Source organism: Temnothorax longispinosus, chromosome 6 (assembly GCF_030848805.1).
Source record: "Temnothorax longispinosus isolate EJ_2023e chromosome 6, Tlon_JGU_v1, whole genome shotgun sequence".
NCBI lineage: Eukaryota > Metazoa > Arthropoda > Insecta > Hymenoptera > Formicidae > Temnothorax > Temnothorax longispinosus.
In genome coordinates this window covers 15,762,651-15,789,756 of record NC_092363.1, presented here as the reverse complement: position 1 = coordinate 15,789,756, position 27,106 = coordinate 15,762,651, and the positions used below count along the sequence as shown (strand labels likewise).

At 38.2% G+C, this 27,106-nt stretch overlaps 4 protein-coding genes across 9 annotated transcripts in view; 2 read left to right on the top strand and 2 right to left on the bottom strand.

The window, feature by feature from the left end:
• LOC139815237 (uncharacterized) overlaps positions 1-6,782 on the top strand; it is a 35,841-nt gene extending 29,059 nt beyond the window's left edge. For all 3 annotated transcript variants that reach the window (XM_071782015.1, XM_071782017.1, XM_071782016.1), the window contains exons 5-9: positions 79-193; positions 785-953; positions 1,056-1,198; positions 1,347-1,477; positions 1,553-6,782. In XM_071782015.1, the coding sequence (XP_071638116.1) occupies positions 79-193; positions 785-953; positions 1,056-1,198; positions 1,347-1,477; positions 1,553-1,910 (916 nt within the window). In that variant the 3' untranslated portion in view covers positions 1,911-6,782. The remainder of the gene's footprint in view (positions 1-78; positions 194-784; positions 954-1,055; positions 1,199-1,346; positions 1,478-1,552) is intronic.
• A 140-nt stretch (positions 6,783-6,922) lies between these two features.
• LOC139815236 (alkaline phosphatase) lies at positions 6,923-9,807 on the top strand. The gene is made up of 8 exons (XM_071782014.1): positions 6,923-7,178; positions 7,578-7,780; positions 7,866-8,058; positions 8,344-8,507; positions 8,575-8,922; positions 8,984-9,182; positions 9,240-9,461; positions 9,611-9,807. Exons 1-8 carry the CDS (start codon positions 7,112-7,114, stop codon positions 9,784-9,786), a joined length of 1,572 nt encoding a protein of 523 aa, XP_071638115.1. The 5' UTR covers positions 6,923-7,111; the 3' UTR covers positions 9,787-9,807.
• LOC139815240 (uncharacterized) lies at positions 9,800-15,826 on the bottom strand. 3 transcript variants are annotated; one of them, XM_071782023.1, is made up of 4 exons: positions 15,689-15,826; positions 13,324-13,500; positions 11,463-11,644; positions 9,800-11,173 (listed from the first exon to the last, which is right to left on the bottom strand). In XM_071782023.1, the coding sequence occupies exons 3-4, from the start codon at positions 11,539-11,541 to the stop codon at positions 10,617-10,619; spliced, it is 636 nt and encodes a 211-aa protein (XP_071638124.1). In that variant the 5' UTR covers positions 11,542-11,644; positions 13,324-13,500; positions 15,689-15,826; the 3' UTR covers positions 9,800-10,616. The 3 variants fall into 3 exon arrangements, with proteins under 3 accessions (XP_071638124.1, XP_071638122.1, XP_071638123.1); XM_071782021.1 differs by lacking the exons at positions 13,324-13,500; positions 15,689-15,826 and adding an exon at positions 13,022-13,301; XM_071782022.1 differs by lacking the exons at positions 13,324-13,500; positions 15,689-15,826 and adding an exon at positions 11,787-11,894.
• Positions 15,827-18,440: 2,614 nt separating this feature from the next.
• The window catches only part of LOC139815235 (zinc finger protein castor homolog 1), a 75,731-nt gene continuing 67,065 nt past the window's right edge, over positions 18,441-27,106 (bottom strand). Inside the window, exons 8-11 of one of the 2 annotated variants that reach the window (XM_071782012.1) lie at positions 25,284-26,924; positions 24,847-24,945; positions 23,805-24,717; positions 18,441-23,735 (exon numbers count right to left, since the gene is read on the bottom strand). In XM_071782012.1, coding sequence (XP_071638113.1) covers positions 23,231-23,735; positions 23,805-24,717; positions 24,847-24,945; positions 25,284-26,924 — 3,158 coding nt within the window. In that variant the 3' untranslated portion in view covers positions 18,441-23,230. The remainder of the gene's footprint in view (positions 23,736-23,804; positions 24,718-24,846; positions 24,946-25,283; positions 26,925-27,106) is intronic. The other variant, XM_071782013.1, reaches the window with a different exon arrangement.

The window sequence follows — 27,106 nt, the reverse complement described above, 5'->3', positions numbered from 1 at the left end:
TAAAAGAACTGTTCCTTTAATTACGATGTCTTGGATGTTCGTTACGTTAACATCACATTTGTCTCCACCGTTTTGCAGACGCTGCTTTGTCAAGACTATACAAATGGCGGTGTCTCAGAGGCTTTTGCCGTTGAGATGCGTTATATGCAGAGCGAAGATTCTACGGCTGAAGCAGACTCTCATTCCGCGTGATGTAAGTGACGATATTACCGTTTTACCTCAGACGAATTTCTCATTTTCGGGTTCACGCGCTAATTGCTCTTCCCTCGTTTACTTTATTTCTGCTTTAAAAATTCTTGTATAAATTTAATTTTACACGTTCTCTTCCTATCTCGCTATATAACGGCGCGTTTCGCGTACAAATCAATTTCATGCCTACTGACATGATAGCGACGGAATCGCTGTTAATTGGAGCGGATTCTCAAAGCCGCCGATACGACCAATTTGTACAACAGAATGCTTCGTATTTAAAGACAGATCTCCACTAATCGAAATCGCTAAAAATATCGTGCTACGTTCTTTTTCAAATGCCACTCGTAGTACGCGCTCCATCCTTCACATAATTAATCGTCAAATGTGCTCAATAATCCATTAATTATCCATTAAATAGAAAGTAAATTGTGCGCGCAAAAATACAATTTAAATAATTTTTCATGCCGATATATCGTAATTTAGCGAATTTTTTTTTATTCTGGCAACAATGTTTTATTATAACCATTCCAGATATATTTCGCTTGGAGAAATACGAATCGATTATGCACTGTGAGATTGTTTTGGCTTGTAGTATTCGATGTCGGGTAAATCCTGGGTACTCCCTCAAAGCGCGTCAGAGTACAACATGGGCACAGGCGTTACAGCCGGCGTGTCCGGACCTGGTGGCAGATGGGGAACCGGAAGCGTACCAGCCTCTGCTTCTTTATACTCGATGGCCAGCGGTTCGTCCTCCATTTCTGGTTCGTAATATTAAGCTTCGCAAATTGCTAGTTGCATACAATCTACTGTGGAAGGGATGTTGAATACAGTACAAAATTTCGAATTTGAATTCACTTATGTAGGAGTGTCTTCCGTCTCTTCGGCAACTTCTTCGTCCGCGAATAGCACCGGAAGTTCCTCTCTCGGTAAACCGACGAGGGTACGGCAGCCCACAGGCGTCACTCTCAGACGTTCCCAAACGCAATCGATGAAAATGCGAATTCAGGTTAACAGTTGATCATAATATTCGATGTAAACACTTCATGTTTTTATCTAAAGTTGTGACTTTTTAATTCCGTAAATATTGTATTTTTTTTAAAATAAATTTTTCAATGTGTAAGTCAGTGGTATACATTATTCATCAAAATTTATAGGAATATCAAGATCCGGTTCAACAAATCACTGAAGAGGAGGAGATTATGCGAGAGAATCGAGAACGCCGATTGCCACCAATCAAAGAGTTCCAGAGGGACTATCGTGCTGGCAAAGCCTCTACCAGAATCAGGTAATCATCTTTACGATTTTATTTAGCAGTCGGCCGAGAGCAAAGGACGGATTCGTTATGTTGATGCATTTGCAGATGTGCTCAAAAGATTGTGACGCAGCTGGAAACATCGCCGAGTCCAAGAGGCACATCTGCCGTTACAACGTCGACATCGTCGGCATCGTCATGCGGCCGCGCCGCGCCTAAACGACCAGCGGCAGCGCCAAAGATGACAGTGGTTCAGGAAGTGCAGAAGTCGAAAAAGGAGAAAGAACGAGAGAAGGAGCGGGAAAAAGCGGAGAAGGCGCGCCAGAAGGAGGAAGAGAAGGCAGAAAAGACTAGGCAAAAGGAGGCGAAGAAGCTGGCGAAAGAAGAGAAGAAGAGAGCGAAGAAAGAAGCAAAAGCACGGCGAAAGGAAGCCGAGGAGGCCCCTCTCTTGAGGGACGAAAAGTAAGGTCTGACTGAGCGTATAGAAATCTCGAAAAAGATATCGAGACATCGATCGTCGTGATACAGATATCCTAAAGAGTTCTCGACGACTGATGGCGTTTTTTATGGGATTTTATATAGGATGAGTTACGGACGTTTGTATAATTACGAGGATAAATGGAGCATCGTAAGTGACAGTCGCTCTGATGCCTCTTGAAAATTTCAACAACCAGCTATTGACTAATAAACATGGCCTAGCGCGAAAACGGTTCTCCAAGAAACGAATACTTGGCGCGATTGTAGAGATCCCGTTTGTTAATAAATCCAAGATGTGTATGGTTCCTTTATTCCTTTAGTAAAGTTAAAACGCCAAGAAATCGTTTCAACAGTCCGTAACTCGTCCTGATGTCCTCGTCATCTTAAAAGAGAGGTTTGCGAGAAGGCGAGAAAAAGTAATACCTAAAAAAGAAAAAAACTCTAGAAGCGGCCAAACTTAGTAACCCGTCATATCGAGTTATCGCGGACTAATACTATTATCGATAGGAAAACTCGAATATAGCGCTACAATCTTTAAAATTCCAAGCGAATTATTTGAACGTTATACCCTTACTATCGCGATTTTATTTATTCCGAGAACATCTTCTATAACTTGTTTGAGTCATCCTGCCAAAATCTGCCATGAGATCTTTATTTAGTCCGAAGTGATAACCCCTTAGAGTTAATAAAAACGATGCGCAAACGTGATCTCTACTGATTATACGTATGATCATCGCAAAAACTCAATTCATAGTTGATTCACTCGCGATAACCATCCTCGCTGCAACATTTAATCGCCGATTCCACTTCTCCAGTCAATTTAAACTAGTCATCATGTTCTCGCCTAGTCAGAAAAAAAAAACACTCGACTCTCAATCTTTTTACCCCCATCATATTATAACATCTCATCTTAGCAGAGAGTTGCATGGGGCGAAATGCTTGCAAAACACAAAAGAAATTTATCTATTTTATTAGTAGCCTAGTAAGAAAAATTTATATGAATTTATAATACTTTTAATGTTTTAGTATGTAAAAAAAGGTTCATTTTTAGAATCCCAAGAAGGTCCAATATAAAAATTCACGTATTTATAGCTTCCAAAAGCTCAAAATTTTGCAACTAAAACAAAAAAGAATGCAAGCATTTTTTTCCGCTTTTGCATTCTCCCGTATTAAATACTCCTCTCATCTATCATATGTTGTAAATACACCCGCAAGAACTCACAAGCGGACGTGAAGGACTTTCGTGCCGCGTGCAAAGTCGTACAAGCCGCGAACGAGAGTAGCCTAATAAGATCGATTTGTTAAAATGCGCGATAGTATACCTAACATAACGAAATAGAGTCTTATATAGTACACAATATACACAATTTATAAAAATATATATATTATATATTATAAATATAGGCAGAGAACAGAAATTTTTGAAACGCAGCGCGTGTCTCGTTACTGTTCGTGAATTCGTATAGGCTCGTAGAAACTCCCGTTATCGATTATACATATTCGGTTCGACTTTTTTCCCCGCTCGACAATTCATGAGCAACTATTAACGCAACTATTAAACGAATGAAGCAATTAATTAATGAAATCGCTATATTGTATGGCGTATAGTAGGTTCCTTATACAGTGTTTTAAAGATGCAGAATTAAATGAGAATTACGCGTTGATAGCTTTAATGACAAAAACCCCCTGTGTCGTCGACACACATACATTCACACCTACAAAAAATTCACACACACACACACACACATACATACATATGCGATATGTAAACAGTTTTTCGACTTTAGATTCCGCCCTTGATCTCGATTGTCTATCGCCTTGCAAAACTCCCGTAAGCAGCCAAAAATCAAAAGCAATTTTTTTTACAAAGTCTATACGTCAAAACTAACAAATCTCAATATCAAAAAGATCAATGAGTAGGAAAGTAGTCTGACGCAAGAACCTACCTGCGACAGGTAGATCCGACAACTACGGTGACAGAAAATTCAATGTTATTTTCAGCGATGCATTTAATAGTAATGACGGTTTAATAATAATGACAATACTTCTTTTGTAACCAAAAGAAAACGCAGACAAGAGTGAAATCTTTCGGAAACCGCGAGCTGTTTTACGAGCTATCACGTCAGAATAGCGGGACGAGTGAGAAAGTCTCAAATGCCATTTCTTGTCTTATTTTCGTTAATTCGCTCTGTGGAATCGAGCTCGATGCACAGTTTGAATACAAATAAAAGAGAATCAAACATTGGACGGTATTTTAATATGCTACGGCAAAAAAATACGATAGAATCGTAAGACGCGAACCATATCTGCCTGAATTTCAGTATCTCATCAAATTGTGGTATTGAGTGTAATTAAAATTATGCAACAGTGTAGAACAAAGTACAATTTATTCTCGTAAGCTTTTGTCACGTCATACGAAAGAAAATTGCATTTAAAATATTTAATTCTTTGAAACTCATCAAATGGTATGGTTCAACAATTTAGAAATCATCAGGTAGACGCAATGAAAGTAGGAATCAGTATTGCCGAAAAAACGAATGCAGTCGCATTCGAAAAGAATTGGATCTTCAATATTGTATACTAAAAGCGATCGTGCACATATCAGTAGCAATTAGTAGATTTTAATTAAATGCGTTTTCGTTTGAACCGCATTGCGCCGCTCCAAGACGATCCAATTTTCGGCCATCTCTGTGAATGAGTGCTGATGGAATAAAGTAATTAAACGAATACAATCACACGAGCGACAATGAGGTTAATCCGACAATGCTACTAATTAGCGTGTAATGTTAACCGTCAATTATTGTACTTGCTGCATCGATCCCAACTGTGACGAGCCCGACTCGTACGGCGTACTCAATAATCAAAATAAAGCTCACGAACGATGCGGATCCTCGACTTATAAGCACTGCGTAGGATCAAATCGAAATAAGATATATGAGCATAAAAATTAACAAATTGTAAAATTATAATTTTATATTGATTTAAATTCTTTATATTGATGAAAAGGATCTGTAGAAAATATTTAAGGAACTCGATATCTTAAATTGTATAGAAAGATAGAAAGATTTTTTTAAACTGAGGCATAAACAGGTATTCGAGGATCATCATCGTAAAAGATCATTAAACGCTTAGAATTTAGGACATTTTCCTTACAGCTTATGCGAACGCGAGACTTTCTCGAATCCCGACGAAAACGGAGGGAACTGCGCAGCGAGTGCAAAGCGCATCAACATGCGTTTAGAATGTGAGAGTGCGATAGGAAAGCGCGAGGGTGTCTTCTGTCACAGTAAAGTCAATTTTATTGAGCGCATCGCGTACACGCAATGTTGAATTTACGGACGATGTTAAGCTACGACCTTCGTGGCAGCAAAATCGATACGATCAATTTCTCAAAGTCATGTTAACAGGAAATGCCTACGTCCGCGACGAGATTCTATCGGGACAAAAACGCGGAAACGAAACATGAAAATTTCGTTGGACGTACCTCGCGCAAGACTCTCGAATCTCTTCGATACAAGCGATTTGTTAATTTTCGGAAGGAACCTTCAACTATACCATGATTGAATTTCAAGAACGTACATATTATTATATAAGAAATCAACTTGGATCTGAATAACTAATATAACACAATCTTGTGCAGGTGATGTAAAAAATAATAGTTGTACGTAAAATTATGAACTTGATTCAAAATTATAAAAAGAGCAAGTTAAAAACAAATAGCGTATTTCAGTATATTTATAATGAGAGGATGTCTGTTCTAATTATATTTTATCTCATCGCTATAGTTGAGGGTTAACAATGAAAAAAAGAAAGAAATGTGAAGAAGAGAAGATAATGTAATCGTTGGCAATAATCTTCGAGCTAAGGAGGACAAAGACGAAGTAGAGAAAAGACGAAAAGAAAGTTTGATCTGTGCGATAGTATGAAACACGTATATCACGTATATCAGCTAAACGTAACGAGGACGACTTTATTATACTTTTTATTATATAAGGCAGAATTTGTAGACAGTTTATATTAGGCCGATGTTGACACGGCGAGCCTTATCCTGCAAATAGACCCAATTGTCGTTTGTAATTTCAGCATAATGCTTAACGACTTCGAAATTTCGCATTTTATCTTTTAGAGAAAATACCGAGGATTTCTACTTTATTCGGAATTAAACGAAGCTGAACATTGCCTTCCGTTCGAACTAGCGGTATCATTTCGTTTCTCTTCCTACATTGCGTTGCAACAACAATTCTTTCTTCGAAACCACAAAACAAAATGTCAAAAATTGTAAGCGAAATCAAGGGGCGCGAGTTGCACAAAATCAAAATCGTCCGATGGTTGAATATGCCGAGGACATTGGACGCGAACGTAGAGAAAATTTCATGACGATCTCTCACGCTCCATGATTGACGCTTGCACCGACACTCATTATATTCAAAAGCGCGTTGAGAAATGACAAACTGATAACGATATTAGTAACAGAACGTTTATATCGTAGCGAATAAGCGCTAACAATTAGAGAACGAGTAGCGTACGTTTTCGGTTCATCTACTACTATACTGCGAGCTTCTTAGAAATTTTCAAGAGGCGATGCTCTCTTTTCTCTTCTCTCGAATGTATACAATATATCCTTGACTGCATCTCGGATCTCATTGACTCGCGCTTGACAAATAAGACGAGAGATATAAAAAAGAGGCTTGAGCGGTTGATTTTATCGAGTCTATTTTTAGTAGTTTTGTTCAAAGACTAAACAGACGAAGTAAGGGAAAAAAAACGAAACTTAAAAGATTATATTACGCGATGTGTTGCGACCTGTAAGAATCGATAATGGATATACAACAAATCAAATAAAACGTTACGATGAATGTTAGCCCAACTAGAATTATTTTTCTTATTTTCATCTCTTTGCCTCTTCCAGTACAACGCGATGTATTCTACACAGCGAGCAATACGCATACATTTCTCTCAGGAGAGTTATTATTATACCGTATATCATCACGTTCGTCGCAAGAATCAGGGTTGGAAATCTACCGTTACCGTTTGAGATAGTTTTTGTTCTCATAATTCCTATTATACATCAGCAGAGGACGTATCTACAGATCTCTTAATCCAAAGTGCACATAAGTGTCTTCTTTAGCTTTAGTATATTTCTAGATTTTGCAGCAAGCTTGGCCAAAAGTTTGTCAATTGTGAAAAAAAATGAAATACTTTGTCATCTACTTTGCCGTATGCTTTGTCAAGATTCCAAATGTGGCTGCGATCGAAGGTATTTAAATATAAATCATAATGTAAAAGTTTCCTTGTCAGGTGTCGTCACAGTCATGATTCAGGTGATTACAAGATCGGCATAGCTTATATAGAATTTTATGATATGTAATCTCGTATCACACGCGTTCAAGGACGCAAGATTAATCACACTCAAGCCGCATGATACGCGAAAGTTTTAAAACGGTAATCTATGTGTAATAATAAATAAACGCGTACATTCCTATTCAGAACGAAATTTTTAACAAGTCGATTTTGTCTCCATTTGTAAAGATGCAAGACTTGTTTTCCGGTAGATTAACGTTTATTTTTAACTCATTACCATATCTGCATGAGCAAATATATAATATTTGTCACATAAGGAATAAGGCGATTGAGCGTATCGTCGTTTCTGACGCAGACAGCCGGCACTGGCATCAGTTGGCGAACAAAGAACTGGAAGAATCTCTTTCGTATCATTGGAACGTGAAGAAGGCGAAAAACGTGATTCTCTTTGTGGGGGATGGGATGAGTCCGGATACCATAACGGCTAGCAGAATTTATCATGGTGGAGAGACTAGTCGACTCGCCTGGGAGCATTTTCCCCATATCGGGATACTAAAGGTCTCGATAGGATTTCCATTAGACGTGACTTGTATTTTAATTAATATGTTTTTATATAAGATCATGCCTTTTGCTGATAATGCAGACGTACACCACGGACAAACAAGTCCCTGATTCGGCTTCCACCGCTACCGCTTTGTTCGGGGGAGTCAAGACGAATTACGAAGTCGTAGGGGTAGACATGAACGTACAATTGGGAGATTGCGAGGCAAGCTTGAATACGAATTTTCACGTGGATTCGTTCATAACGTGGGCTCAAGCAGCCGGTAAAGCTACAGGTCAGGCCTCGTAACAATATCTGCCTTTAGAAAACGATCATTCCCCTGCACTACATATATTTTACATAAATATAATAATATATATTATATTTTTTCTACAATCACTTTTTTATCATTAATTTTGTCTTGTCGTTAATTTGCATAAAGTGTATATGTTAAAATTGCTGTCAATTTTTTAAAAAAATTTAAGATAAAGCTAAAAACAAAAATTTTTGTTTCAATTATAACTACACATGTATATTTAGATTTATAAATTTTTGTAAAGCATAATATAATTGAACGTAGGCTTTGTGACGACTACCAGAGTTACTCACGCAACTCCGGCACCGCTTTACGCTCATTGCGCAAATCGTAGATGGGAATGCGAAGCAAAAATGCCTAAAAACACTGCTGCTTGTAAAGATATCGCCAGGCAATTAGTGGAAGATGAGCCAGGAAAAAATATTCGAGTAAATAGAAAATGACTCATGCACCTTATTTAATTATGAGATGAGTAACGCGTTTATCGTCTTATAGGTAATTATGGGTGGTGGCAGACAGGTGATGAAATCCAATGTGAGCGCGGGCGAATTTGATCCGATAGATACATGGGCTTGTTACAGACAAGACGGTCGTGATCTCATTGATGAGTGGATGAGAGATAAATCCAGTAGAAACTTAGCTTACAAAGTCGTGCAAAACAACGAAGAATTGTCCCAGGTCGATATCGATAACGTAGATTATCTACTCGGAATTTTCGCTAACGGCCACATCGAGATGGATTGGAAAAGAGAGCGAGGTCCAAAAGGACAACCGAGCCTGGAAGAAATGACCGTGACGGCTTTACGAATTTTACAAAAATCCAAACAGGGATATTTTTTAATGGTATGATTATAATCCCCGGTTAATGTTGTGACAAAGATCAATACGACTGCTCTTCCTTCAGGTCGAAGGGGGTCTGATTGATTACGCTCATCATCGCGGACGTGCTGCTCAAGCGTTGCTAGAAACTGTCCGATTTTCGGACGCCGTTAACGCCACCCTTAGAATGATCAACTCCGACGATACCCTCGTGATAGTTACGAGCGATCACACGCACTCAATGAGTTTTAATGGATATAGCCCTCGAGGTTCATCTATTTTGGGTAAGATCAAAATGTGTAATGGAAATGTTTCGTTTCTCACGCGAGAATATATTTCAGGAATTGCTCAGAAATCTAAACACGACGGGATACCCTATACGACTTTATCCTATAGCACAGGTGGACCGAACAATGTCGCTTATACCGTGAATAACGACGGTCAAGCCGTGAGAATCGATCCTTCCAAATCGAATACCAGCGATTTTACTTATAGCCAACAAGCTGCAATCATATCGGACGAAGCTTATCACGGTGGTGGAGACGTAGCTGTATACGCTATAGGTACGTCAACGATGTCTAATTAGATATTACAGTACAGAAGATTGTAGTTGGAAGGCTTTGGGTTCGAAAGCTGTTATCTTCTTGATTGACTTGAAAATTTCTGGAAAAAATCGCTGTAAACGATGAAATATCTTGAGTCTTCTTTGCAGGACCGTATGCGCATCTCTTTCATAGCGTGCACGAACAGAACTACGTGGCACATGTCATCGCATATGCTGCGGGTATCGGCGAGTATTCCAATAACGCAGGAGTATCACACCACATTCTGAACGCAATTCTTTTATATGGTACTTTAATCTCGTTGACTTTAATCGCATATAAATAAATCTGCAAACGAATAAAAGTATTATCAGTTTCTTTTATTTTCGGTAGAAAACATAATCGATAGATACGATCGTTAAAGACGTATTTTTAGAATGTAATCTCTACGCATAAAATAACTTTTATCGTGTGTAATTAAGTGGTATTGCAAGTGCCTACGAGATATCACTTGTACCCACACCATCACAGATCGGACTTTCAATGGACATATCGAAGTCGTATCGAGGTCCTATACCTTTCGTTTCTTCTTGTCGCGATAGAACAGTTTTACAAACTCACCTTCCGTTATACAGTATATATACATATATCATTCGCACGTTTATTTACAAACATATACGTTAAAAATAATTCTCAGTCTTATGCTGCAGAGGACAAAGATACTCGCAATACTTGCTTCGTGAAGTCGAAGAAGCAGTCCTCCGAGATTACGCTTGAGAACAATTAAAATAATTCTTCCGCTTAAAACACGTTATTGCATTTACATTATTGCATACGTTATAGCTTATAAAACATGTCTTCTTCGCAGTGTATTCTATACATCTACATCCCTGCTTAATGATTTTAACAACGTAAGAAAAAAGTACATATATGAATCTGGTGGCCAGAAACGTTATGTGACAAAGAAAGGACTGCATTAAGAGAAATGGAAGAAGTTGTCAGGGTTTCATCAACACAAGCGTGCTAATATATGTCAATGTCATATCGATTGTGCACAGAAGGTAACGTTTGATGCCATGTAACACGACGAACACGTAGATTCCGAACGCGGAGTCTTTTCTGTTCTTCTATTGTCTCTAGACGATGAAGCGGCAATGAAAACAGCGAGACGGAAGATCACTGCACCTTTTTCCTCTCGCACTTTTTGATGCCGTACATCGCAGTCCCGTGTAACAGTATTTTAAGCGCGATACCGCCGAGGAACAGTAGCGACGTAATCAGGAAGAGGAAACCCGGAGTATACTTGCCGAAAATCGTCAGGCTGCATATAACCATCATCTGGAAGACGAGCAACAATGGCACGAGATACACGGCCGCAGCCAGATAGCATGAATGCTTGCGTTTCGACTTTTTAAACCTGTTGAACTTCACGACAGGTTTAGCGGAATCGTCGTTTGTTTCTTCTGTCGCTTTTTGTGTGTGGATTGGTTTCTCAATATGAATTCCATGCAGCGTAGATTGACGCAAATTCTCGTACGTGGCCAGAAGACCGATTATAATCTCCTGAAGAAAATGGCTGAGGTAGACGTGCATCTTGCGTGCTAACGGATGTGATTTGGAATTGTCGAAAGAGTAAAGAAGATACGGTAACAGGTTGAGATTTTGGCAGCAATGACGGATCTTTTGCATTGACGCATGTCGGAATAGCATCGGAGGCCCACTATAGTTTCCATCTGTCGTTAGGAGAGAGAAAAAAAATACTTAATCAGCATGAGTGGCATTATGTTAGTTACTATCATTCGCGAGTCGAAAATATCTTTATTACATAATATTCCAACTACATATATGTATTTTGTGCGATAAGAGAGAGACCACCGCGAGATATTATTTGATCAAATATATCTTTCATTAAAAAAAAAAACAGCCAAGTCTTCATAATTACTCGATTCGCAAGTATTTCTGCATATACAAAGAAAGGACCTGAACTGAGAAAAAGATAATAAACGTGAATGTTTTGTTTACCCTTAAACATGTCGGACACTCGTCTAACGAGAGTTGGTTTCCTCTTTAGGCCGTCGTTCTGCTCCATGATCCCCGACATATTTTAACACGATGCGTTTGTCGTATCTGTGATCAGAGATCGATGCTGCTTTTTTATTTTCACGTATAATCCTTTTTCCTCAGGGAACACACTCGAATATCACCTGAAAAACATAAGCGTATTAGAGATAATTATATATATAAGCGTAAAATATAAGCATGAAAAAGAATAAATAATTGTTTTTTTTTCTTCAAGACAAGTCTAAATCGAATGAAAGAGAATGATGGGAAAAACCAGTCGATTACCGATCGTCTTCGGCGACGACAATGAGAACTCTTGGTGGAGATCACCAGTGAGCGTTTCGGCCAGTACTGAGAAATTTTCGTCATTTGCGCAGTTAAATTTGCGTGGTTAAAAAAAAAAGGCGTCACGATCCGATAGCCTATGTCGACCCGAGATTAATTCTTCGATCACAAAAATTTTGCGCGGCTTAGCAATCGCGTGAAATATGCATATATGCACAGTTTGTCCGATTATATTACAATTTTTTTTTCTCGAAACCGTTTGACGACCTGTTTTTGAAGCCTTTAACCCCAGACTGCATCTTACACTGGAAACTTGCAATTAGTGCTTAAATATTAGTATTTTAAGTTAATCAAAATTTATGTGCAAATTATTTATTATAAAATGTAAACTTGTACGGCAGAATTGAACATAATTATCAAAATTAATTTCATTAAATTACGAAAATGTTGTCTTTATATATTTCATAATTGACCCGCATAGGAAATATTCAGAAACACCTTTTTTATAAAATTATCCTGGACGAAACGAGTTCTGTCGCAACTACACATATTTATACGCTTTCATGGGGGCAAGTAAAGAATGTTAATATACGCGTGCACACACAGTACCTTCTCGCTGCTCGCTAGCAAAGTGGATTAAAATAATTTAGTCGTTGGATAATTTAGTCAGACAGACTATCGGGATTCACCATATCGCAACTTTTTTACACAAATAGATCTTTTCACAAAGCGAATATTTCGGTTATAAATAATCTATACTAGAAATTAATAAATAAACTTAAATGTTATTTAAACGATAAATAAATGTTACTTGTTAAAAAGCGAATCAAGTAAATTATACTTTAAATAAGCAATAATATATAAAATAGTGCACATGTGTGCATCACGCGAATTATAATTTCTTCTAAAGCTAATAATTTAAATAATAATCGCGATAAGGATCCAGGTATGTGTATATTGCTCTTTAGGCTACATTACTGAATTGATGTTCAAATACTTATTATACAAAAAAAAATGTTACTAAATTAAAGATCAGGATGTGCTATAAACAAACGTCTATTTGCGACACATTCCTGGCGTGAAGCACGGTTTCAATCGACCCCGTTCGAATTAGGGCTGATTGGAGTAACATTTTATTAAATTAAACTAGACAGAGCGGAAATTGTATCAAGAAGAAGTTCTTTACATGTCCATACACATTTTTATAAGCGCGTGTAATTCCGCACGATGCTTACCTCGGTGTCAGTGTAACGGGAGATTCGGCATCTGTTTCCCAGTCACTAGAAACCTTCTTCGCAGGAACGCGAATTCGGAATTAACCAAGGACTAACTGTACTTTTTGTAGAGGTTAAAAACTATTGGGAATTCGCGAAATATGCCCATCCTTCGCGTCGCCTCGCCAAACGTTCACGATCAATAATACAACGCAATGGAAGAGCTGTTGGTACTGAGTGGAGTGTGTTGCGTGCGTTGCGTTTCGATGCTCGCTCGGCTACTAAACCGGCTTCGGTCGTGCCAGCCAACAACTACCACTTACCAGTCGTTTATCCACCACTACCGCACTACCGACTCCGAACTCCATGACCATGACCAGGCTACGTGGAGCATGTCGACATGCCCCGAACCAGTCCAAACGGCAACTTCCATCGGAGCTCATGCCGGATTGGTCGACAGCACCGACACGAAGGGTCGAGATATATTTCCCGTGTGAATACTGAGAAAGAGGAAAAAGGTCATCGACGCGAAATCCTCGAGGAAATGCGTGCACGGCCGCAAATGAGACGAGTCTTTCGACACGTACACACTCGTTCCCCTCTCCCTCGCATTTTGTTTACCGGCCTCTAAAAACCTAACTTGATTGATGCCCATATGACATTGATGGGATTATACTTTTACTTGTAATAAAATTGGAGTTTTTGCGTCACCGACGACTTCAAAGACTTTACTCTGTGGTTGGAAGAAATTGACAATGCGTCATTTTTTATTCTGTCGATAAATTTAACGTTCTATTTCGGGATAAAATAAAATTGGAATTCTTAAACCGTTCCGCGAGATTTCATTAATTTTGTGGCACGCTATATGCTTATTTTTACATTAGAAATTTAAACGCAACGCATATTTATCATTTATACATGTTTATAATGCAAATATTATTTTGATGACTATTTTAATGACAGTGAAGCAAAATTCTTTTGCTAGAGAAATCCTATTTACATATGTAAAACATATTTAGCACAAAAAACTGGTGGCCAGCTTGGATCCTATGCAATACTGAAATATTGCATCATAATTAACTGAAACCGGTTCCAAAGTGCATTTATGGTATTAAATACAAATACGTGTACGTAAAGCTGTTTTGTGAACAATGATACTCTCTCTCTCTTGTTTTAATGCGGTATTATTTTTATTGTCATTTTGTTGCTTTTTAATGTAATGCGAATACCTGAAATCGAGCAGAGGCCAAACCTGTTCTGAGGCTCGATTCTTAAAATTTATTCGCAAGAGAGAAACGTATACGCAAATTCTTATAGAAAAGTTACAAGTCGATTGACTATCGCATGGCTTCTAACCAATCAACTTGTAAACATTTCTGTAAGAACAAAATTTGTGCGTACGTGAAACGAAACACGCGCATAACCACTGAGATCGATAATCGCGAAGGTCCAAGGAAAATATCTGCGTAGGGCCGACGCACGTATCAATTCCGCTCGTTGAGGCACGTGAAAGATGCGTGATCACGAAGTGAAAAAATAATGAGACAATTCTATTCGATTTAACTATGCCACGATAACGATATCGTTGATAAACAGAATTTTGTCGGTAAATTGATACATTGATTTCGCAGAAAAAAAAAGAATACATGTCATTTCATTGACCTCGCTTTTTTCAAGGTCACTCGACACGCGTCGAGCGTTACGCAGATGCGTGCTCTCCAATAACTGTTTGACAGAGAGGGATCCCCAGATGTTTTACAATGTAGACAAAACAATGTCGCGCTAATGATATCTTATACATATGTCATTTTTTTCTCACAATGATTACATCTCAGACTTTCGAAGCGTCGCGCATGAATCAACGATGGAAAGTCTCCACTAATCTAATTTTGATAAAAACAATTTTGCTCATATATTTTATTCAGTGTATCGCACATTTACGTAAGCATATAGTACAATGTTGCATAGCGTATCTTTTCAATATATCACGTATATGTATAAACGTAGCTGCACAGATAAGCAACATTGAAAAGAAATTTAATAGGTATTGAAGCTGATTGAAGAATATTTTTCGCATGATCAACGTTCGTATGATAATACGAAACGGCGCAAAAAAGCATGTGTTTGTTAACGTGTCAGTTTCTCCGAATTCGTGCATTTATTTAACGAGTTTTAATTTAACAATGTATAATTTTATGGAGTTTTTTTAAACAACTGCATTTGATTTGTTTATGAATTGTTTAGTTGATTTACCCGTGTTTTATAGATTTGCCTATACTTGCACTATACTGCACTATACTTTTGCCATCGTAAATAATACACAAAAAATAAACGTTTTTTTTTACGTCTGGTATTGTAATTATAATCGTATGGCAGTAAATAATTCGCTGACGCATCGAATATCTTGACATAAAAAAAATGTACACGCCTAATAATTGCTGGCAGCGATTTATCATCAGATACCAAAAAACACATGTACCGTTCCGAAAACATTGAATTGAAGTCTGGCCGAAATATCGAAGAATCTTTAAAGATTGTAAGATTCTTTTGATAAACTTTAGTTTTCTTGAAAACTTGTTTTTATTTAAAAAAATGGACAAGATAGAGAATAGAAAGTTTTAAATTTTATATTTTTTACAATTCTATAATTAAAAAAAAAACTTTTATTATAAATATTTTTCCACTAACTTCGTTGTTCAACGTACGGCTGATATCTTATTATAGTAGACTTTTCCCCACTTTAGGCTGCTTTATTTCTGTACCCGTAATTTTCCTCTTTTTCGTCACTTGTACCCGTGCGCGTCTCTGCGATATCCATCATTGCACAAGCACAATATAGAAAGCACCGGCGAACTTTTTGCGCGTCGCATTGATATCCTCCTTCTGCGTCTGCAATCGCAGAATCTATGTATGTATAAAGATCGAATGTCGAATTAATCGCAATTCGTTATCTGGTCGTGCTCAGCACGTGAAAGCAAATACAGCCAATATTCTCACCAACTCAAAGAAAACCGGAAATGACGTAATCCTAAATAAGGTCAAACACACACTTACATCTCGAAAAAGAAATCGACAAAAAACCAGTTAATAATTCAATAAATTTATCATATTTTAGTTTGCTAAAATTTGCAAATAATTATCTCATCGTGTTCATCACGTGTTAGTAAATGTAATCCGAATTTTTATCAAGATAAAAAATTACAGATAATCTATGTGTCATTTAATCTGTTCTGTGCGTTAGAAATCATTGAGAATGCTTCATGTAGCTTTCCACAAATTGTTCATAAATCGAATAAAATTTCTGTAGGAGCTGTTTTTTTTGTATTTGTGATATAAAGATATATAGAGAGATTTTTAAACAATAAATTCTCTCTCTCTCTCAATTGAAATAATTGGAAATTCCAGGCCATTCCCTTTTTCTTTTCTATGCCAAGAGTGCGACACAACCAAATTACGAAGTCACGCCTGCAACGCGTGCACTCGTTAGACAACCCCATTGACCATCCGTCTTCATCACGAAATGATCACGTGTTGGGGAACTTCTCATAACGCATGCTTATAGCGGAGCTTCTTACGTAGTTACATCACGCACTCATTTAAAATTTTTATTTTATTTCAGCACTTACCGTTATCTTTCTCGAAGAACGTTATTTTTCAAATTTTTTCACTTTTGTAACGATATAATTCAAAACACTCATTACTAGTTTTTTTTCGTATTAATGACAGAGAGTCAATTGAATTTTACTTGGCTTTGTTTCATAAAAAAAAAAAATGTATTGGAGTAACATCAGTTAGTCAAATATTTTTTAGTTCAAGATTTTTACAAAAAAAAATAGTGTTTAGTTTGTTTTAGAGTCAAATTTCTCTCAAATTTTTCTCATCTTTGGCTTAAAATTATTATGCATATCAATGTAATATTTACTGATCCTTCAGCGTAGAACTAATATAAATAACTTTAATTGCAGTACGACCTGATCACATATTCATCTTTTCTAAGTCGATGCGTTTAATTTTTTGCGCCAAAATCAATCATACCGGTTTCATGAACAACACAATATTTAATTTAAAATATCAGCCTAATACATTTTTTGCTTACAACAGATTAAATTGATACTCCATCTCTTTGATATAAAAAACTAGCAAAGTAAATTGCAATCATCGTGCGACGTGATGTAAAACAAAAGTGAAAAATCGTATCACTGTCTTTGTAAACCGAGAAATCAATAAAAAATGAATCATAATTTGTCTGCCACAATTCTTATTTACATATTTATATATTCTAATTTTCCTCTTTTACCTATTGCTCTCACTTTTTCTCTCTGTATCTCTTCCACTTCGTCGATCGTTTCCCACTAGGTATCGCGCGCTTGATTGACTCTAATAGTCAGGATGAGAGCAAATAGTGTTTGACAAGAGTACACTGCCACGGACGTAGTTGGAAAATTGTGAGATAGGTTTGGCTGACTTTGTTAAATTTGATTTTCAAATGCTCTTGTGAAGTCATGTGTGAATCATTGTTAAAATTTAAATTATCCAGAACTTTTTACTTGAAATCATAAATAATTTTTTCTCGTTCAAAAGTGACTAGAACGACATCTAAAATATGAAATTAATATATTAACAGTTAATTGAGTAATAATTTATTATAAATTACTAATTATACGTTAGAATGTCTGAATAATATGAAAAGGGAAATCTGTGATACATGTGTGTGTGTTGTGTATGTATACATAAATTTAAAATTCAATTGCTTTTTTAATTTATTTCTCGCCTTGATCTTTAGATCGATATTTTAATTAGTAGTTTAAGTTCTGTAATTTTAATATATGACAAGCGGAATCGACACCGGCGGATTTTGGCAAATAAAAAATTTTGCTATCTCAACCATATTAATTAAACAGTCTCGTGATTATTTCGTCCAGAGTTAAAAACAATGTTAAAAACAGATTAAAAAAGGTGAAGCAACTCTCTTTCAAAGTCCATCGAAAAGTTTTACGCATTGACATCATTTACTCTGGAGTACTCTGGACTATGCACACGATCTTCTTATCGCTGTACATTATTTTTTCCGAATGCGCGACTTTTACACAACTGTATAAATATATAACGAGTTGCGTCGACGCTTAATGTCGTGATTAATATCAAGTATTCCTTGGAAGACTAGGCAATTTTTTATGTCCGAATATGCAACGTCCGCATCAAATATGACACGACGAAATTGAATTCTTGTTACCTCAAAATGCTGAATAAGAACCGTCGAATTGACAGACGACCGATGAGTTTATGATACAGATTATTTCATCATGCTAATTAATTAATTAATATCTCTTACTGTTAGCCTATTTTACAAAAAAGAAAACAAAGCGATATACAATAAAAATAGTAACAAGCATAGATTAAAGGTAATAATTGAACGGAATATAAATGTAGAGATATCATCTCAGTTGCTATAAATATTTTTAATTTTTACTTTTTGAAAGCAAAATCACAGCTACATACGATCTGGTTCCATAATCATTAATATAATAATAATAATAATAATAATAATAATAATAATAATAGAACCCACACATCCGCCTTGTAGGTTCGAAAGCCGGTATCGATGGATCTGATAGGTAAAACTTCAAATAATAAAAATAATAATAATAATAATAATAATAGAGAATAATACATAGAATAATGCCCGCATGATCGTCGTGTAGGTTCGAATAAGGCTACAGGGCGAGCGTGACGGGCAAAATTAAACAGTAATAATATTAATAATAATATAATAATAATAGATAAAATTATATAATTGCTTCTTCTCTCTTAGATCCATACAGCGGATATTTTAGCACTAACGACCATACGATAGAATCTTTCTAGCTTTTCTCGAATAATAATACGCTCTAGTGGTATACTCATACTGTATCGCTTCATTTTCGTCTTGCTTCCGTTGTCGTTTTCGGACACATGATCACATGACCACGTTATTACATATATGCATATCTCATATTATATAATAATATATATAATATGATGTTTATAAATTATATATATTATATATATAATAAAGGTTCTCCATATTTATAAGGCAACCATCATACGTCGTTGTTAGTGATCCTCTCTTTCTCTTTGTCACTCGACACTCAATCAGAATTCATTTCTCGCAATTACATTCCAAGTAGATAAATTGCTCATTCGTATTCGACTATTTCCATCACTATTTCCTGTTCGTTCTCTTTTCTTTTGCTCACGCATCCCTATCGATTCTAAAATACTAAATAAATATTATACAGATTTGTCTATCGACCACATGCTGAATCTTCCATAGTCCCGCGCAAGTGTCTCTCGACTTAATGTAGTAACTTGGACTTTTATACTTTTTATAGCATGGTTTTATGGCACTTGTTTAATGGCTGGACTCTAGCCTCTCCACGTTCCCGATGCGAACGATATCTTCGGTTCTGACAACGATACTTTTTCGTTTTCTTCTACCGCTACTCTGGGATTGGTATCCGCTTCGATATCGCGTTACATCGCTGATACGACACACGATACCGCGAGACCGACGAACTTTCTTCATGATTTTTTAACTGCCGCGTAAAGACGACGCACCGTCGGTCGGCGTGGACAGGATCGATGACTATCAACTTGCTATGGAATGCTACTATTGTAATATCTCAGGAAAACTATTAGAACATTGAGATCCTCGGTTCATTTTCGAGGGATCAGCTCGATTGACCGAAATATAATCGGTCCTCCTAAAATCACTGCGATCGATCCGTCTCGCTTGGCTCTTTTTGAGTTCAGTATTGTAAAGTAAAACATCGCAAGAATCAGATATGATTTTTTGAATATAAAATTTTAATTTTTCGTGAACTTTGCTATTCATATCGTCGCTTTCAAAATTTCACCAATGTATTTTTTTATAACTATGGGTTGTACGGATAAGACTTTTAATTAAAATAAACAATTTTGCTATTATTTATCACGGTTCATTTTGATACATAGCATTTTGTAATTATTTACGTCACTACATAATTAATATTTCTTTGCTGAAACCAAACATAATTCCGGCAATAAAATACGATTTTTTATTAAAATACTTTTGATATGTGACATTTATGAGATTTTGTTCTGTATATTTAAGGAATTATTTATATTTTTGTCTGAACTTTGACAGTAACAATGCATATGTTTATAGAAATGAAATATCTTTTTGAATTCATGGTCGATCAATATCTACGACTTAAATTGGAGCATGGATTGTTGACTAATCATTTAATCATTTAATGCGATCAAAAAAACCAATATCTTAATTAGGAGCAGACACATTCGGGTTCTGATTACATCACAAACTGTAGATTTCTTCATGATATATTCAAAAAATAACGTTTAAAAATTCTTTTACTGCTGATGCAACATTATAAGATATTTTTACTTCGCTTAATGAAAATATTAATTACAGTATACGGAAACAGGTTTCACATCAATAAATTGTTAAATAAAATGTTGAATACTATTCTAAGGAATCTTTTGCAAAATGTTCGTGTATCATTCTCTAAGATCAAATTTTGCATGTTAAAAATCGAGAACGTTCTCGGCGACGATAAATTGTACAGATTAAATTCTTTTCCTTTTAAATAAATTATATATATATAAATATTTCATAAAAAATGTAAAAACGTTAGAAAATGACCATTTAAATATCGGCGACTACACTCTGCGGCGTTTTATCTAGTTAATGTATCTAGCATGTATTTAAGGCACTAACGTCTTCTGTTTACTATTAAATCTATGATCGTTTTTTGGCCAGTCGATTAAAATAATTCAGGAAAGAATTTAATCCAGGAACCACGATATTAATTTATTGAAATTATCAATAATTGCAGTAGAAAATTTTTATTTTCAGAGTAAACTGTCTTTCAAAATTAGATTTTAGTCTTCATTTAATCCATACACACACATATCTATGTAAATATGATAAATTGCAATTTATTCTGTTCCGAAATTCGATCATAGCTACAAATAAGATGTAGGTCTAATTAGTGTGATCTGATTATCGATTCGGTTCTGCTATGTTGAACAAATAGTTTCCTACGTATCGTTGTATGTTAAATTGCTAAGGCACGGTTCTACAAAAGTTCGGAAATGATCCTAAAGGCACCACAGGGCATCTCTCGCCGAGCAGTCGCATAATATTTTCTGCGTATTACGTTTAATTATATTATCCGCCGATATGCGTGTATCTCTTCTGGTCTCTACTCGAGAACATACGCGCTAAACTCTCCGGATACTCTCCTTATCGTTCATCCGGTGTTATTATCATTCTCTGTGCAAACGAACCGTTACTTGTCTCGAAAATACCTGATTAATGCAAACATTCACTTTTCTCGGTTGCATTTAAAAATGAAAAAGAGCGAAGATGCTTCTAATACGATAAGAAGTGTACGACGAGATTACGCGGGAGAAAACTTATTGAATGAAAGTGGAATCGTATCATCGTTGAGCGTGCTTTAGGAATAGAAGAAGCGAGAAATCTGTTCCTTCCACGAACGATTCGTACCAATTTTTACAACACATATACACTATACATACATATATTAAACAGCTTTGCATTATGTCGATCAGCGACCAATTTTTTAGAACATGCTTTGAATATATCTTTTCTTCTTTCTCTTTCTACTTTTCGTAATATAACTTCTGTCTCTTCAAACTCTTAATTTTCACGTTTTCTAACTTGATCGTTCAACGACCATCGCTCTTCTTCATTCTATCCTCCATTCTTATGGCTCGCGCGGTTCGCAGTCTTTCTAATTAACTTTCAATTTATCAATACTGCTTGTAATATTCATCGCGTACCCTCCAGAACGCAATACAGCATGAAATATGCGTTTCTTTTTATTTTGCCATTTTATGTATTTATAACGGATCATCGTCATTGCACAATCAACTCTCGATTATACGAATTAATTAAATAAATAATTTGCAATTACTAATAGAGAAACCCATACGAAGCAACTGTTTTGAAAACTTTTACAACAAACGTAAAAGATGATTAGAGATAAAAAGATAAAGAGTACTCAATGTGATAGCTACTATTGAATCTTCTCGTTATCGATTGCGCAATAGGAACACTAATATCGCCGACATAACGCAAGAGGCATTTTTATTTTCGTAGTCTAGACGATAGGAAAATGATATCTTTCCCTCCCTTCTTCAGTGCCAAAGCGAAAGATATGACCGTCGCATTAATTCCTACTATTTCGCAATGCATAAAGAATATTAATTAAATTGTCGCGTCGTCAATTTGCCACTTCGTATTACTGTTTCTCTTCATTCTTTACGGACAATGCATTAAACTATTCTATGATCTAGATCGTCGTAAGGACTTCACGGAGGGTACATAGGCATAGGATGACACTAACAAAGGAAAAAAATGTACAAGATTTCTTTTTTCTCCTATTAAATATTATACTTTTTGTCTTTTTTTCATGCTAAAGCTATATCATAGACTTGTCTTCGTATTATTGTCTTAGTGCTACGCCAGATTCTCGCGTCCCTCGTTCTCGTTCCCGGTTCCCGAGAGTCATGGTGCGGAAGAATTTTTGAGATTCGACTATACATATAAACCTCGTAATCCCCGATTGAATTTACGCCATATCAAAGTTCTGTCTTGTTCACGTGTGGAAGCGTTTCTAGAGTCTGCAAAGATTGCTCGACGATGCAATCGTTTTCCCGATTCTTCGTTGGTTCACCTTAATGCTTAGACTTTATATACGAAGAGACCGAATCGTCTTAACGTTTCCTCGACGTAGCTACAGATACCGAAGGTATTTTGATTCGAAGATCTCGACCTAATAGTATTCATTCTGAAGATAAACGTTATTGACTAGCCCCCTACCGGTTGCCACTGATCATCCATATTACCAGGAACATTGCTCGACCATGAACGATCGAGGCACTCAAGTGTTCTTTCGGGGAATGTCTATAGGGACTAGGAATTTGTCTTTTAATAGGCGTCTTCCGGAATTTCGCGGACGATCGTTTAGACTTTCTTTTACGCGGCAATTAACGACGGTGGGCATATCGAGTTGCGACAAAGTCGTTGACTAGTCCCCTACCGGTTTCGCTCGATTTTCCACCTAGTCGGGAGAAGATGGCAACGCCATTCTCTAGGGAATGTCTACAGGGACCAAGGTAATGCTTTATTCGGGCATTCTACCACAGAACTTCTACGGGAGATCGTTAGGTGTCCATGTGTCGGTACTTGTGCGCCGACATCTGCGCCAGACCCAACACTGCATATTGGCACTGCAGACAATGATAATGCGTCTGCTTGCCAGAATGTTGACACTGCACAGCTCCGCACGGTTGACTGGGAGTAAATTTCTGGAAACCCGCCGCCGCGATACTGTCCAGCTTGGCGTGTTGCCGCCGATGAGCGACCACTTTATTCGTGTCTGTGCAGACGAAGTCGCACTTCAAACAATGAAAATGCGACGCCTTGTTCTGCATTGATCCGAGGGACGACGTGTACGCGCATTGAGCCCTGCCACATGGCACGTTGGCCCGATACTGCTGGAAATCACCCCCCATCAAGGTATCCAGCCGCTCGTGCCTCGCGGTATGCTGCACAAAACGAGTTTTGTCGCAGAACGAATAGCCACAATCTTGACGCATGCAGTGGAAGTGAGTCTGATGCTCTCTGTAGCCGCAATGAGGGTACCTACAGTCCTCGTTGAATCTGAATCTGTAACAGCGAGAAAATAAAATTGAATTTTGAGTCAATCATTTTGAGTCACGAAATTATCATACCAACCTGACATATCCCTCCGGTACAGGCTCATCCTTCAGCATACGCATTGAATGATGAAGTCTTTGCTTCTTGGCTTCCGGTGAATTAGCGTCTGGCGGTGAGAGAGATCTTTTCAGATTAAGATTAGCTGCCAGCGAGGCTAAGGGATTTTCATCTCTCGTAGGTGGAAGAAAATTGGTCGGTGGTAAACCGGGCGCGAACATCAGACCAGGTCCACCAGCATACATTCCACCGTGCTGAAGAAATGGCGGTAGAGCCTGATTCATTAGGGCGATCTGCTGGTTCATCGCTGCCATCACAGCAGGGCTCGGAAAATGAAAGCCGTGGCTGAGATCGAGCTCAAAGCTTGTCGGTATCGAAGGCTGTTGCACATTAGTAGGCTGAATTGGTGGTTGCGCCAATTGACCGTTTTCGTGATTATCTATCGCAGTATTGTTGCCTTCGTCCCTACATGCAATCTCAGGCGGTTCCCGCTTAACGTTCGGAACATTTTGCACACCGATGTCGATGCTACACCTCGGTTTTTCTAACTTGATGTCTTTCGATTGAGACTGTTGGTTGAAAGTCTGCTGCATCTGCCGCTGCATTTGGCTCTGGAAGTTTTGAATATTCTGAGCCATCTGAGCGTTTGGCGACATGAAGTCGTGCTTCTGCGACAGCTGCGCGATGTAATCGTGTTGCAGCTGATTAGGCGACGGGCTGACCATGTCGTGTTGCTGCTGGCTGAGAATGGCGCCAGTCGAATGCTTCGCTATATGTGCGACCAGACGATCTAACTCCGAGAAAGCCTGATTACAGGCGTTGCAGTGATAATGATTCTTGCGTTTCAGCTTGCAGAATGGCCTGCTGCAACTTTGTTCCGGTCCATACAGGGTGTGCGGCGAGGTAGAACTCATAGACGGCATGACCGGCGGTTCTGCAATGTCAAAGATTTCTGTGAGCTCGGATCGTCCGTCCGCAAGCGCGAGAAACGAAAAAGAACTAATTTACTAATACAGGAACACTCTCAAAAGCACAAAACTTGGTCGAAAAGAGACAGACGAACCTTGGTGCACGGAAGTTCGCATGGATAACACGACGCCCGGAAGTGCGGGTTCACTCGGCGGTCCGCTGACCGGATAATAGGTGCCAGCCGCCCTCACCACTAGCAACAATCAACCAAACAACCAACTTCAAATATACCGCCCGCAATGAATACAACCACCGTGTATATAGTATGTACATCAAGAAAATAAAACAATAAAACAAACAATGAGAAAAAAAAAACAACGAAGAATAGCGAAGAGTGTCCTACTTCAACGACAAACGCAAGGTATAACGTATAAACTGGTGTGCGACTACGTGCAAAGAACAGCATGCATATATACTTGAGTGAAAGAAAGTATCTGATGTGTTTTTTAAAGGAAAAAAAAGGTTCATTGCCAAACTTGCCCAAATATTGATATTCGAGTGCTCAGATCCGTGCTCTCTTCTCATACTTACCGGTGGTTTTGCCGCTGTCGGGACTCGCAAGCTCGGATTCCTTGTCCTCGATTATCGATCTGCTCTCCTGATCAACTGCCGTCAGACTCTCATCGGGCTTCTCGATCAATTCGGCGGGATTCTTCACTTGGATCCTTGGCTTCGTCTCCTGGACCAACGATTGAAGCTGCGTTTGACATTCTTGATTGTTCGACTCTTGACCGCAGGATTCGGCATGGCCGGAAGAATGCTGCTTCTCGTGTAACGCCATTGTCGAGTATCTAACAAACGAGTATCCGCAATTCGGTCGGGTACAATGAAAATGCCGATTAACGCGATTGCTATGACAGCCAGGCAGCCGACAGTCGACCATCTTATCATAGAAGGCGAAACCCGGTGGTATGTCGACGTTGTCGTGGAAATCCTTACTATGCATGAGCAGTTGGTCTGGTCGATCGGTAGAGAAATAGCACCGTAGTTGCGAACAATGATGATGCTTGGTCAATCTAAGAACGCAGGCCACGTCCGGACATCCTTCCGAATTGTACGTAGCGAATCCTTCGGGTTCGCCCAGACTGTTCGAAGGCGACACGCTACCCTCTCGATCCTCCATTAGCATATTAGACGTTAAATTAGGAGTTTGCGGTTTCGGGAGCTTAAAACTCGTGAAGATTGCCTGCGGCGAATCGTGAGTGTGCGTCGCGGGGTCGCCACCCGACCAGATTTCTATCACACGATTTTTAGGCGGTCTACCGCGTTTCCGCCTGAACATCGCATCGATATTTGTCAGGTGGGTCAATGTAACATCGGAGGAGAGGGCGTGCGAGGAACAAGAGAGGTTCAACTGCCGGCTATACTCGTGGATCTTGTAATGCTGTAATCTGCGAAACGGCTTGTCGGTGGAAAGTATCACTTCTCGGCAGTTCTCCCAATTGCAATGATAATGCTTCTCTTTGTCTGCGTACGGACAACTGTCGTCGCAGCCACCCTCTTCAAAGAAAGCATCCGTAATGCGTTCCTGCGTCTCGTGTTCCTTCAGATGTTCTCTGACTTCCCGGGGATCTTTCAAGGTCATTCCGCAGCGATCTAATCCGCAATGATGATGTTCTCTGCCCGCGTTACAGGCGCAATCCGAGGTGGCCGGTACCAGATAGGCCAATTCGGCGGCGGTGAGTTGTTGAGATTGTTGATGTTGCTGCTGATCGAGATTAACGGAACTTCCGCTAGCCGTAATAGTCGTGGTCGGAGCAGTGAGATCCATAGCGAGATCACTCGCGCTTTGGAAAGAATCTTCCAAAGAGTAGTACGACGGAGAGCCTCTGCCTTCGTTCGAGCTCTCACCGTTCATACTTAAAGATAAGCTTTGAGCGCTCAACTCGTCCGGCGCCCATGATCCAGGCGGACGAGTACCACCTACGGCGGTGACCTGCTTGTATTTCCGATAAGCTAGTTCTGATTCATGACGCTCATGTTTTCGCTTGTGTGAAAAAAGCTGACCGGAAGAGTGCAGAACGTAGCTACAATGCGGTCGTATGCAATGAATGTGATTGCAAACACGGGAGAATCGGCACTGATCAAAGGGGCAGGCCTCCGATTTCATAAACTTCTTGAAACCATCGCGCGACAGCTGTTCGTCCTTGATGTGATAAGACTTGTGCTTGTCTAGAAAAAAAAAATAAAGAAAACTTGTAGTTTAAATCACGGAGATGTGAAACAACGACCATAGGTATAATGAGATGCGTTAAATAAAAATTTATTAACGTAATCATTTCTCAGCGTAAGAATTAAATCTGAAACGTTTGATATGTTAAGTTTCCGGTGAAAGGCTTTAATTGACGATAGTT